General features: G+C 43.2%; 1 protein-coding gene across 4 annotated transcripts in view; it reads left to right on the top strand.

Annotated features, from left to right (window-relative positions):
- Positions 1-12,524, top strand: part of SMOC2 (SPARC related modular calcium binding 2) — a 149,709-nt gene that overhangs the window by 106,214 nt on the left and 30,971 nt on the right. For all 4 annotated transcript variants that reach the window (XM_035108528.3, XM_088666390.1, XM_088666392.1 and 1 more), the window contains exon 9: positions 1,974-2,056. In XM_035108528.3, the coding sequence (XP_034964419.1) occupies positions 1,974-2,056 (83 nt within the window). The remainder of the gene's footprint in view (positions 1-1,973; positions 2,057-12,524) is intronic.

Consider the following 12,524-nt stretch of genomic DNA (forward strand, 5'->3'; position numbering starts at 1 on the left):
TTCCTGGAGCAATCTGTATCTGATGGGCTACAGGCCAGTTTCAGAAATGGCTAGTTTCTCACTGACAATGAGAAGATAAATTAAACAATGAAGGCGGGGACTATTTCATTCCAACCAGTCATTTTTCTCATGGCTAGCATGGCGCCCAAGCACTCTATGATTTGTTACGATGGCTTTGAAAGGAGTTTTCAATTTGAGTGTAGTGGGAAAACTACACTCTCTACCGTGACTGGGTAAAAAGCTGAATTGCCTGGGCGGTACCAAATCAAACAATGGAGAAACCAGATCAATCATGTTCAAGCACCAGGTTCTTTATATTATTGAGTTCAATAGCACAGGAAATGTAACAAAGCCAAGCACGAACACAAACACCCCAAACCTTTATATTGACACATCAGTCTACAAAATCTTTGCCTAGGAGGAGTCCATCATACAATCGGACTTTTCTAGAAAGACAGCTCCATTTTGAATCCATCTTGTGGTAAATATACACCACAGTCACTACACAACAGGAAAAAGTGCCCGTCTGAATCCATAGTTCATTTTTCACTCACCTTTCACAGATATCATTCAGTTACATTCCTCTTGAAAATTGGAGGGAATCTTCAAAGAAAGTACATCACAGATAAATCTGAGTATTATTTGACAGTGGTTTTCAAGCACCTGAGGTATATTCAAACTCCTTTCTCCATCAGTGTAGCTCATAAGAACCATCAATCCATTGTAATTCCATCACCATATAGTTGGTGTTAGTTTAACAGCAGACTTTCCCTCCAGATAATTAATAATCAGTTGAGGATTAAAGCATCTGTCATTTTCTTTGCAAATCTAAATTTCTCAACACTGACATTTTTAAAGGAGAAGTAAATCTCACAGCAACTGCAAGTGAAACAGCTGTAACACTGACACCCAAATCACAGCCAATGGCTGGCTTAAATTCCCATTTCCTTTCATTGCTCATGAATTTCTTATGATTCCTTGAGCTCGTCAGGTGAAAAAGATGCATAACGCAGAACCATAGAAAGCATATTTCAAACTGTTCTATCTCAGCTTTTATCTGTGAGTGATACAAATTAAATCCCACAATAAAATACAGCGGTAGAGTTCCAGATTCTGGGTATCTGCCTTTCCTTTGCATGGCCATATATGCCTGTAAAGATAGAAGGCTTATATTTTAGCAAAATCTCAATTATTATCATTAACATTTATTAAATTTATATACCACCCTTCATCCGAGCATCACAGAGAGGTTTACAGTATAAAAACACAAAAGTGCATAATAATATAATAACAAGCAACACAACAACCCCCCTGCCCACTGTTTAAAAGTTATCTATAGAAAACTAATGAAATAAATTCCAGAATAGCAGCCAACAAAGGATTTTGGGACACTCTAAAGACCACAAAAAGAGTGTGTTTGTATCAAAGCCTCAGCAAGGGGCTTGTTGAGAATTGTGAATGAACTGGGCATGTAAACTCGCCTTAAACAGAAGAAGAAAGGGCCATTTCAAATGGGAGATACCCTGTTTCTCCTATTTTAAGACGTAGTCATAAAATAAGCCATAGCAGGATTGGTAGCAGCAGATTCATAGCACACTGCGAGCTCAGTTTCTTATAGATGCACAAGGGAAAATGGTTGTACCAGAGATTTGCCTAAGAGAGAGGAAACTGCTATACAGTCTTGTTAGATCAGGCACAAGCATTTCCTAGACCCATTTTTTGAAAAGTCCCCCCCCCCCCGAAATTTCTCAGCAGTGCTTATCTCAGGGAATGGCACGAGTCTTAATTAATGGTTTTATAGCATGTGCTTTATTTGGCATTTGTGCAGATGTGTGGCTGCAGTTTTAGAGGAACGCCTGAGTCCAAGCACTCTGCCAAACTTCAGTGTGACTACATCATTTTTGATGTGATAGATTTTGCAAATTAAATTGACTTTACCTTGTTGTCTTTTCTTCTTCCCGTTCTCCCTTCAGATATGAGCAACCCAAATGTGATAACAGTGCCAGAGCTCATCCAAGCAAAACAAAAGATTTGTTCAAAGGGCGCCAGCTTCAAGGTCAGTGTATAATAAATGGTGTTTAGCTTGGGTGTTTGTTCACTGAATTAACCTGGGGAGAGAGACTTCACTATCTTGAGTCCCAAAGCAAAAGTCGGTGGAATAATTGCTATGCCAGGTTTCCTGTTTGGACATTACTTGTTAAGGTGAGTGTAAGAGAAGTTGTACTGATATTTGCTGTGTTGGATCTTGCTTCTACTGTCATGGAAATCAGATGAAATCTGCTATTAGTAGCAATGGAGCATAATCCAATTTTTACTGTACACGTGAAACTCAACATCTAGGTCAGTAATTCCCAAAATGGATCCCTGAACACAAACGGTATGTTTGGATGTTACAAAGCTAAATATTCCACAGGATAATGCACATCCTTTTGTCTTCTCCAGCACAAGAAATGATTTACGCTATCATTACGATGCCAAACTCCGTTTACGCTCAAAGGAAGTAGATAAAATCTCTACATTTATTGTTTCAAAGGAGACCTGCACATGACTGACCTTTGGGTGTTTTAACAATGCTTCTACTGTGCCACCTATTTTGAACAAAGTGCTCTTTGGATTGCAGGCTTCATCTTATGAATTTGTTTTATTTTATAAGATGGGCTTGCCTTAAAAATAATTGGGAGCTTTGGGGATTTTTTAAAAAAAATAGTTTTCATTGAGAACATTTTCCCTGTCAGAACCTCCCTTCCCCAAACAAAAAAAACTTGCATTTGAGAATGGGGAGGGAACATCCACAGTAGCAATGAGGAGGGTTCACCAGTGACAAGAGAAGCCTGGCCAACCTCTCCTGAACAAGGAAATGACACTTTAAAAGAAGGTCTATGTCAGGAGCTAGTATAGTGCAAATTTCACATGAGAAAACTCATCAATGATTGTGCTGGTATACAGGCCCTGCTCTGTAGAGTACTCAGAACAGTGTTAAATTACGGGTAGGTAGCCGTGTTGGTCTGACGTAGTCGAAACAAAATAAAAAAATTCCTTCCAGTAGCACCTTAGAGACCAACTAAGTTTGTCATTGGTATGAGCAATGACAAACTTAGTTGATCTCTAAGGTGCTACTGGAAGGAATGTTAAATTAGACTTTGCTCATAGAAACAAAGGAAGCTGCCTTACTAATGAGTCAGAACCTTGGTTCACCTAGACCTGTATTGCCTACATGGGCTGGCAGTGGTGGTTGGTTGGCATATAGAAATTCAAGGGAATTTCCACTTTCCTGCAGCTCAGATTACCTAGCTCACTCTTGTCTATACTGATTGGCAGTGGGTCTCTAGGGATTCAGACTATATTCATTTAAGTCCTTGATTTCGTTAAGTGAAACATAAATGGTGAGCAGGCCTGGACTGACCTTAATTGGAAAACGCCAACCACGGTCGCAACTTGATCTTAAACATATTACTACTGACTTTTGTAACATGCCATGAGAAGCTGCCAAATTTCACACTTCCTTTCAGCCTTCCTGATACTACTTTACCAGAAGCATTCCCCTATTATAGCAGCAGTAATGTTGTAACCACATTCAGATTTTTTTTTTTTGCCAAAGGCATGATTAACAAAAGTTTTCCAACCTCTCTGTTCCTACCTGGTAATTTCTTTGGGGTTTAGGTTCTGAACTTTAGAAGGACAATGCTTGTTTAAATTCTACCCTTCTGGGCTTGCACTACAATTATTATCAGACCATTCCCTAACCACTGCTGCAACATGAACTCATAATTGCTATGAAGTGGCGAATGGAACATGGATCTGAGTTCTCCTTCATTTAAGTTGCTTACCCTTGGCAACCTCTGGCTTGTAAGTACTTGGTTATTGATGTTATTGTAGGACAATGTACCCACTAGTTACATACTTTCTATTTATATGTAACCTTTTATAAAATTGAGAGTATGAGCATCTTACCTATTACACAGATAGACCTTGAGGTTTTCCTGAGTCAATTACAAGAAGTGCCAAGTTCCTAATCATTCTTCCACCCCTGAGTGGTTTACTGCCTACCTACAAAAGCAGCAAGCATGAAATCATTTGTTCCAGGATAAGTTGCATCAAAGAGGTCACTAGATTAAATGTCTTTCGACTGCAGCCAAAGGCTGCTAAGCTCATTGTTCCACTAGGGCAAAGCTTGGTCAAGTCAAGCTGAACTTGGAATGGCATAATAGTTTTGAAAACTCAGTTGTGAAAAATGCTTCTCTCTTCCTCTCCTTCTCATTCACTGTCCAATAGTAGGATATAATCATTATGAAATCTTTTCCCCTGACTTCATAAGCACACACTAACTCTTAAGTCCTTCAGTCTGGGCAATTTCAAATATTAACATTTGCAGTCACTGGACACGCCACTTTTACAATTTACTTTTCTGAGGAGAAGTCTGCACGCATGATTTTATGGGCTTGATTCAGCCCTCCACTCCCCACAATTTACAAGGCACACCTCGGCACCAGCCACATGGAATGTGCCGGCCACACTGAATGTTTCTAATGAGGTCATCATTCTTCATTTAGGCATTGGTGAAAGTATTTGCATGCTTCACCAGTTGCTTACCAGAGAGATGAATAAAAATTTAAATATATTATGCGATAGGCTAAATAAATTAATGTGCTCATGTCTTGCTTATGAGCTTCCTGTAGGCATCTGTGAGGGGGGGGGAATGCTGGATTAAACAGGACTCTTGCTATAGTCTTAATTAGTGTTGGTAAAGGAGAATGCAAAATTTGGGGAGAATTATGTGTTTGTAACTTGCAATGATTATTCCTTTATGAACAAAGGTTGCGCTATGAACATGTAATTGTAACACTTATCTCTTCCGGGGATTGCTGACAACACTGCCTTGTGGCTATTGACCATTCTTCCACTCCCTCCTCTATGCGTGTGATTACAAGATGAGATATTAACGGTCCAATGCTAAGGCCCCCGGAAGAGCATTGTAGGGGGTCATTAGATATATTGGACATCCCTCTCTGATGTTGGAGACATGACTCAAATGTTGGAGATCTTACTGATGTAAGATCTCTCCCCCCCTCCCGCTACTGCTGAAGCCTCCTATGCCCCAGCCCAACCAATGGCAGTGCCCCATTGTCAGTAGGGCCAATGTGGGGCTCCAGCAGGTGTCCTCTAGGGCTAGGGTCCCAGTCCTAGGAGATATAAGCCTCTTGCCAAACACTCACAAATGAGGGCAGGATGGCAGGTGCAGTATATTCCAAACAAACTTAAGGTCAAGCCCAGAAAATCAGTCTATGTCCAAAACAAGATTCAGAGGCAAAGTCAGGCAACATGCCAAGGTCCATACCACAGTGAGTTCAGGGAAGGTACCAAGAAGGGGAAACTAGTATAAGGAACAATGAGTGCAGACTATGTTGTTTCCAACAACTGGGAGACTCAAGAATAATACTTTATATATTCTGGCCCAGTGTTAGAAACTGAGATATGAAAGCTAGGAGTTAAATGGCACCTTAAACCCAGGTTACGGGCACAACAACGGAATGTCTAGCTGCACTTTTTTTTTAATAACAAGAATACAAAGCTGAAAATGAATAAACTGCAGCTAAAATATTATGTTCATTTTTCACATGGTCTAGTCCTTCCCCCACCCAGTGGCGGAGCTTCATGCTCTGGCGCCAGGGGGCAGAGAGCAGGTGGGGGCGGGGCTGGCACTTGTCCTGGGGGTGTGGTGTGGTGCACTGCCCACTGTCTGGAGAGGTGTGGCGTGCATCCTGGGGGCGAGACATGCTGCCTGCAGGGGCGTGGCACCCAGCGCGGGCAGGGGACAGCCACGATGGCACCCCACCGGGATCGCGCTGCCGGGGGCAGTGCACTCCCTCCACACTCCTCTTCCTCTGCCAGTGCCCCCACCCCCTGATATTCTTAAGAGGGTCTCTTCTCCAGTCTTCAGAGAGTAGCTGGAAGTGGGGAGGCAGAAAAAGGTCCTCCTTTCCTTCCACTCTGCAGTTGTAATCTGAAATTTTACGCGCAGTACTGCGCCCAGAGCTCGGAAACTGCTCGCGCTAATGAAATTGCCTGTCGTAAAATGCGCCCAGAACAATGGGAGTTTTGAACACTGCTCTGGCCTCCTAGACCACACTCTAACTATAGCTCCACTTCCTACTCTGACATCTTCAGGGGTTCTTCAGCAGGTCTCCCCCTGCAAAGCCCCTTAAGAAAATCCTCAGCACCAGTTCTGCCTGCTGTTCAAGGTCCTTGACCTGTGAAGCAAAGGTGAAGAAATTATATCACCAAATTACAGAATCTAGCCTTTGCTAGTCATGTCGTTGAGAATGCTTCTTAACATAGTTGAGAATGTGTTCATTTTACATGCTTTAATTTCCATCCTAGTTCAAATGGCAAGGCTAATATTGTTTGCATAGCAGGGACCTGAGCCCTGAGTGGCAGCCAGACTTGAAATCCACAAGAATCTGCCTGAATATTTCACTTACTTTAAAGTCATTAAGTATGTGCTATTTCCGAGCATAACAGAGCATCTGCTTGAGCCGTTGAACGTCAGAGTGACTGCTTCCTTGTCACGTTGCACATTTTTTCATCCCTGCTAAGATGTGTGAAAGTAAGAGGATTACATATTTTATGACGTAACCAATTAGTTACAACCAACGAACAATCACATGTTCAAATTACTTATTGCGTTACGGAGTTTTAAGTATTACTTTTCATAGTTTCAAAAGAAAAAAATAGTTCATTATGCAGGCGAGCTTGTACGCAAATGCTGGCTTTGCATTAATACTTGGGTGAAATTATCAATATATGAATTTTATTTCTATTCAGTAAGCAAATGAGGGCGAAAGCATAGATGGTGTCTTAGACTGTGAGGTAGGGAGCGGAAGGAACAAGCATTATTCCAACAGACATGCTTGTTTTTTTCAGGCTGGATGCAATTAAACACATCAGATAAAGGCCTACTGTGCTATTAAACTAATGCAGTAATAAAAAATGGTTTTCAGAAGTTTCTCTTCTCTACAGCTGTATTGTTTTATGAGTTACCATGGGAAATGGAAGGGAGAAAAGATGAATGCCTTTTTGTTCTTCTGTTTATAGGGTAACCTACTGAGCAAAAGAGGAATAAAAGGGGGTTTCCCATTCCTCTAAAAAACTGGTGGTTCCAGAAAAAAACCCTAATTCATAGTTTTGTTCATGTTATCCCTATGACAACATTCATTGAACTTTTTCCTGCATGTACGTGGTTCCATTGATTTTGATGAGAAATATATAAACATATGTTGAACTCTCCTGTTGAAATTGGGGAACTCAAAAAACCCCTCACTTTTGAATTTGGGCCATGTCTATAGTTAATATCTGGCGTAGGATCCATAAAGTGCTTAAAGTAACATATCCAAAAAATATTTATTATTCATCATGTATAAATATACTACCATTAAGAACACAAGCAATCTCCTGGCCAAAGATTGTTCTCAACCGTGGCAAACCAGATGCTTATGGGAAGCATGCAAGCGAGACCTAAATGCAGAACTGACTGAATAGCATTCTTACCCCCCTCCACCTTTCCTTGATGTTTCACCTATGGAAGCTTACATCAGCTAAATTAGCAACTTAAAGCAAGTCAGTCCAACAAATGATACCATAAACAAGGACACACTAGCCAAGCCTAACAGTAGCAACAATGCAGACCAGGATGTGTTCTGGCAGCTCATCAGTGATGGAAAATCTGCTCCACTTCCTTGTGGGGCGGAGTTGCGGTGGATCACGTGACCACCCTCTCCCTTCTGGGGGTGGGGACGTTGTTCCGCGCTGCCCGGGGGGATTCTCTTGTGGCGGTTAGGCATTGGGTGACCTTCTGATGGGGGAGGGAAGGCCTGGCCATTGCCTGCCCCTCCATTCCGTTAAAGGAATCCAGGGATGTGGATCTTGTCTGAAGCCCGGGGCCGGGCTAGGGCCATGCCACGACCCTTCTGGGAACCCAGAGGGGGGAGCTTGAGTTGGTTTGCATCAACGGGGCTCCTCCTACCAGTGGTTTACCCTACCAGACTTCCTGCGCAGCGGGCAGGAGTCAGATATAGCCTGGTCTACTCAATGCCTAAGCCAATACCGCTCACATTCTGTAACCAATAAAGTTGTGGCCTAAATTTGCCCAATAACATTAACCTTATATCCCGGGTCTTTGTGTTTTTATTCCTCCTTGAGGGGGTGGTTACAGGGTCTTGACACACAATTAAGTATGTCAAGTGCTCAGGGTTTCAATTCATCCCTACTTTTCAACAGCAATGTGTCAAAATTGGTCAGCTGTGTGGCTGTATGTATGTATATTTTCTAGGCAAGTTCCTTGAGATAGCCATTCTTCTCAGAACTTTATCACTGACTTCATAAGGCACAAGGCCTATAAGAACCTAGTGCATATGCAGGGTTATAGACTAAACTTAATGGGGCTGTTTAATTGAGCACTTTTAGTAGCTTACGAATCCCATAACTATAAAGAACTAATAGAGATTTCTCTCTGAAATACAAGAGTATACCTGCAAATCTTTAAAAGGGCATTTTTTTCCACATTAGGGATAGCAGAGGAAATGATGAGAAATGGCTCCAGAGTACCATTTAATATAATGAGGTCTTGGATTCCATTCAACCACAGTGCCCTTGGCATGGTTTTCCAGGGAGCAATACTGTGTCTCACGAGGAATGGCCAAAGACTGCCAAAGATCCTTGGTTGTCAGTAGTCAGTTTCCTGAAGGTCCATTGTATTTCCATTTCATTGGTGGTTTTTAATGAACAGGATCTAGAATTTCAGGACAAATACCTTTTGTTTTTCTTTTGCATTCTGTTTGTTCATAGTTACTTGCAAAAAGTATTTCTATAGTGAAATCTAAAAATGCCTATGGATGCTAAAAGGAGAGGGTACAAAGTATGTGTGTGTAATTTTTTTTTATAAAAAATAATAATAAGCTGGTCATTATGTAATTGATACCTGGTTGCTAGTTTTCCTCTTCCCTCCCTAATTTTTTTTTCTTTTGTGATATGTCTTTCACAATTGCAGGGCTGGTGTTATTTTTTAAATCTGTGTATAGCACCTAGAAAATGCTAGGCACTATATAAATTAACATCAATTGGTTTGGGTTTTGTTTGTTTGGTTTTGTCAAAGGAATTTGGTTTTTAATAATAATAATAATAATAATAATAATAATAATAATAATAATAATAATAAATACTAGCTCTTCTGCCCACAATTATTAGTCATTTGGGTGAAGGAAGAATTGGTGTCTCGCTTGACAGGGTGGGCAGACAAATGGGCATTTGCAAGCGTGACTTTAAAGTATTGTGCAGGACATTTCCTACCATTACACAGAGTGAGGAGGGTGTCTTGGGTGAGAGATAGGAAATGGGAACAGCAGCAGAACACACGCACACCCCAGGTGTTGTTGGATGTGCTGTCCCATCTCCAGTGTTGAAGTGAGGTTGCCTGTACATCTGGCTTCTGTATGTGGGATGAGGAGGTACTAAATCATCCTTTGCCTGAGGTGGTGAGGTACTGTGTATATCACTCCTAGAAAATGGTTGTGGATATGGAAACCCATGAAACCAAAATTTAAGATGACTCCAGAGTTGAGAGGGTGCAGCAGGGAGTGCTGAAACTATGATGTAGGATGGAAGGTGAGGCGGGGGGGGGGACGGACCAAATTTTCGCTGAAATTTGAAAACCCAAAGTCTGCCACTGACTCCATTGAATGCAGTGAGACTTGTGTATGATTGTGCTGTGAATTAATTAGTGTCTACAACCTATTGCTGAGCTCCGAAGATAATAGACATCTACATTAGCAGAAACCCACTGTACATGTAAAGGTAACTTTGCCTTCATTTGCACTGAGAGTTCCTGAAAGTTCTTTAAATGCTCTATTTTGCCAGGAAGTGTCACCTCTGTTTTATCCTAGCTAAAACTTAAGCCAACTGGCTCCAAGCCAGATCCCTCCAAGCAGGCAGATTATTTTTGCATACTTGAGCTTAGTGAGGTGATGCTGGACTGGGTAGCATCATCAGGGGCGTAGGAAGGTAGGGGCGGGCTGTCCCAGGCGGCGGGCTCCAAGGGGCACCATCGCGGGCGCCCGCTCCCCAAATGCACACCCCGCCCCCGGAACATGTGTCACGCCCCTCCGGGAGGTGCGCCCCACCCCCGGAACGCAGCCCCGTCCTTCCGGGAGGCAGGCCCGCCCCCAGAACAGGCACCAGCCCTGCCCCCGGTGCCAGAGCATGAAGCTCTGCCACTGAGCATCATGGTTCCTGCTGGTGGCACCATAATCTGAAGCCTCACGAACTTCCCTTCTCCATGGTTGGTCCTCTGGTTGAAATGTATTTATCAAAATATTCTGAAAAGCTCAACAATAGCCCTGAAGGAAGAGGAGAAACTGCTTGAAAAGGGAAACATCAGAAACATTCGGGAATGTTTCCTTGTACATTGGCAAAACCTTGCATTTCTAGTTGAAAAACAAACTAGTTGTTTGGTGCCACCTATACTTAATATTTTATAACCCTTGGAGTATGTGGCCATTTCTCGGGGTGGGGGGGGATAGCATTCCAATTACTCAAAAAGCCTGAAAGGGCAATTCTGAGCGATCAATATTATATACGCGTATATACATAAAGCGGCATAAAATACTTATGAGGCACGATAATCAATGCAGTCTACATTGCATCAATGCGGTCTGCATCAGATAAACGCCATGAAAATGGGAGAGAGTGAAACAGGTGTCAGAAGCAAACTTCAAAAGGAGTTTGCTTAATTGTAATGGCTAAGGTGTTCCACAACCTATGCCCAGGCATGCAAGATGCCCTCTGCCTTGTAGAAGCAAGGGAAGCATCATGCGAACCCCTTAATAATGACTCTTCAGGTAAGTGTAAAAATCAGGCAGGCATGTAGCCTTTCCACTTGAAAATGCCAGTTTTTGCAGCTGCCGCTAGCTCTGTACCACTGCCCCTTTGCCCTTGCTCATGAGAGGGAGCTGTGCTCACCTTGAACTGGGGCTGCTCTAATTCAAGCACAGATGTGCACATGCGCCCCCTTGCCCAGATTGTCCGGAGTTTTGGGCTGGGTTGTCATCAATATGCTGATGACACCCAGATTTATCTGTTGATGGATGACCGTCCTGCCTCGGCCCCGGACACATTGACCAAGTGCCTGGAAGCTGTTGCTGGATGGCTACGTGGGAGTCGGCTGAAGCTAAATCCTTCGAAGACAGAGGTCCTCTGGCTGGGTCGGGATGACATGGGGCGGGGGGGCCAACTTCCATCTTTCGCTGGGGCCCAATTAGTGTCAGCCCCTTCTGTCAAGAGCTTGGGGGTAACCTTGGATGCCTCCCTTTCCATGGAGGCACAGGTTGCAACCACAGCCAAGGTGGCATTTTTCCATCTCCGCCGCATTAAGCAGTTGGTCCCCTATCTCTCTCAACCTGATCTAGCCACAGTGATCCATGCGATGGTCACCTCTAGGCTTGATTATTGTAATTCGCTCTACGCGGGGCTGCCCTTGAAACTGACCCAGAAACTCCAGCGGGTGCAGAATGCCGCGGCGAGGCTCCTTACGGGGTCCCGGCTGCGGGATCATATTCATCCAGTGCTTTACCAACTGCACTGGCTCCCGGTGGAGTACAGGATCAGGTTCAAGGTGCAGGTTTTGACCTTTAAAGCCTTATGCGGCTTAGGACCCTCGTACCTACGGGACCGCCTCTCCCGGTATGACCCACAGAGGACATTACGGTCCACAAATAATAACATATTGGAGATCCCGAGTCACAAGGTGGCTAGGCTGGCCTCGACCAGGACCAGGGCCTTCTCAGTACTGGCCCCGACCTGGTGGAACGCTCTGTCCCAGGAGACTAGGGCCCTGCGGGATTTGTCATCTTTTCGTAGGGCCTGCAAGACAGAGCTGTTTCGTTTGGCCTTCGGACTGACGCAGTCTGACCCCACGGTTACCCTCCCCTAAGGTTTTATTTATAATGGTTTTATCTTATTCGTAGATTTTTAATTTTAAAATTGAATTTTAACATTGTATTATTCTGTTGTTTTAACTGAAATGTTTCTTTTATATTTGTGTTGATATTATTTGTTGTTAGCCGCCCTGAGCCCGGTCTTGACTGGGAAGGGCGGGGTATAAATAAAAATTATTATTATTATTATTATATTCAACCCTCCTGTATCACAGCTACATACTGCTCACTAGTGCTCGGCATATTGTATTTCCCACTTCTATGGTGATGTGCAGCATATATCGCTCAAGTTCCAAGCCCTGGCATTGCCAGTCAAAAGGACCTCAGGGAGAGACCTCAGTTTGATACCTTGGAGAGGCACCATCAATCAGACCCAGTATAAAGTTGCTTTGTTATGTTGAAACTTAAGTGCACGGCTCCCTCCTTTGCCCCTGCCTGGACTAAACCCAACTTGCTAGGCATTAATTTACAGCTGATCAGGCAGCTTCAACAAAGTTTTCCATTTCATGCCATCTGCCACATCAATGCAACAACAAAAGT

The sequence above is a fragment of the Zootoca vivipara genome, chromosome 3, assembly GCF_965207765.1.
Source record: "Zootoca vivipara chromosome 3, rZooViv2.hap1.1, whole genome shotgun sequence".
NCBI lineage: Eukaryota > Metazoa > Chordata > Lepidosauria > Squamata > Lacertidae > Zootoca > Zootoca vivipara.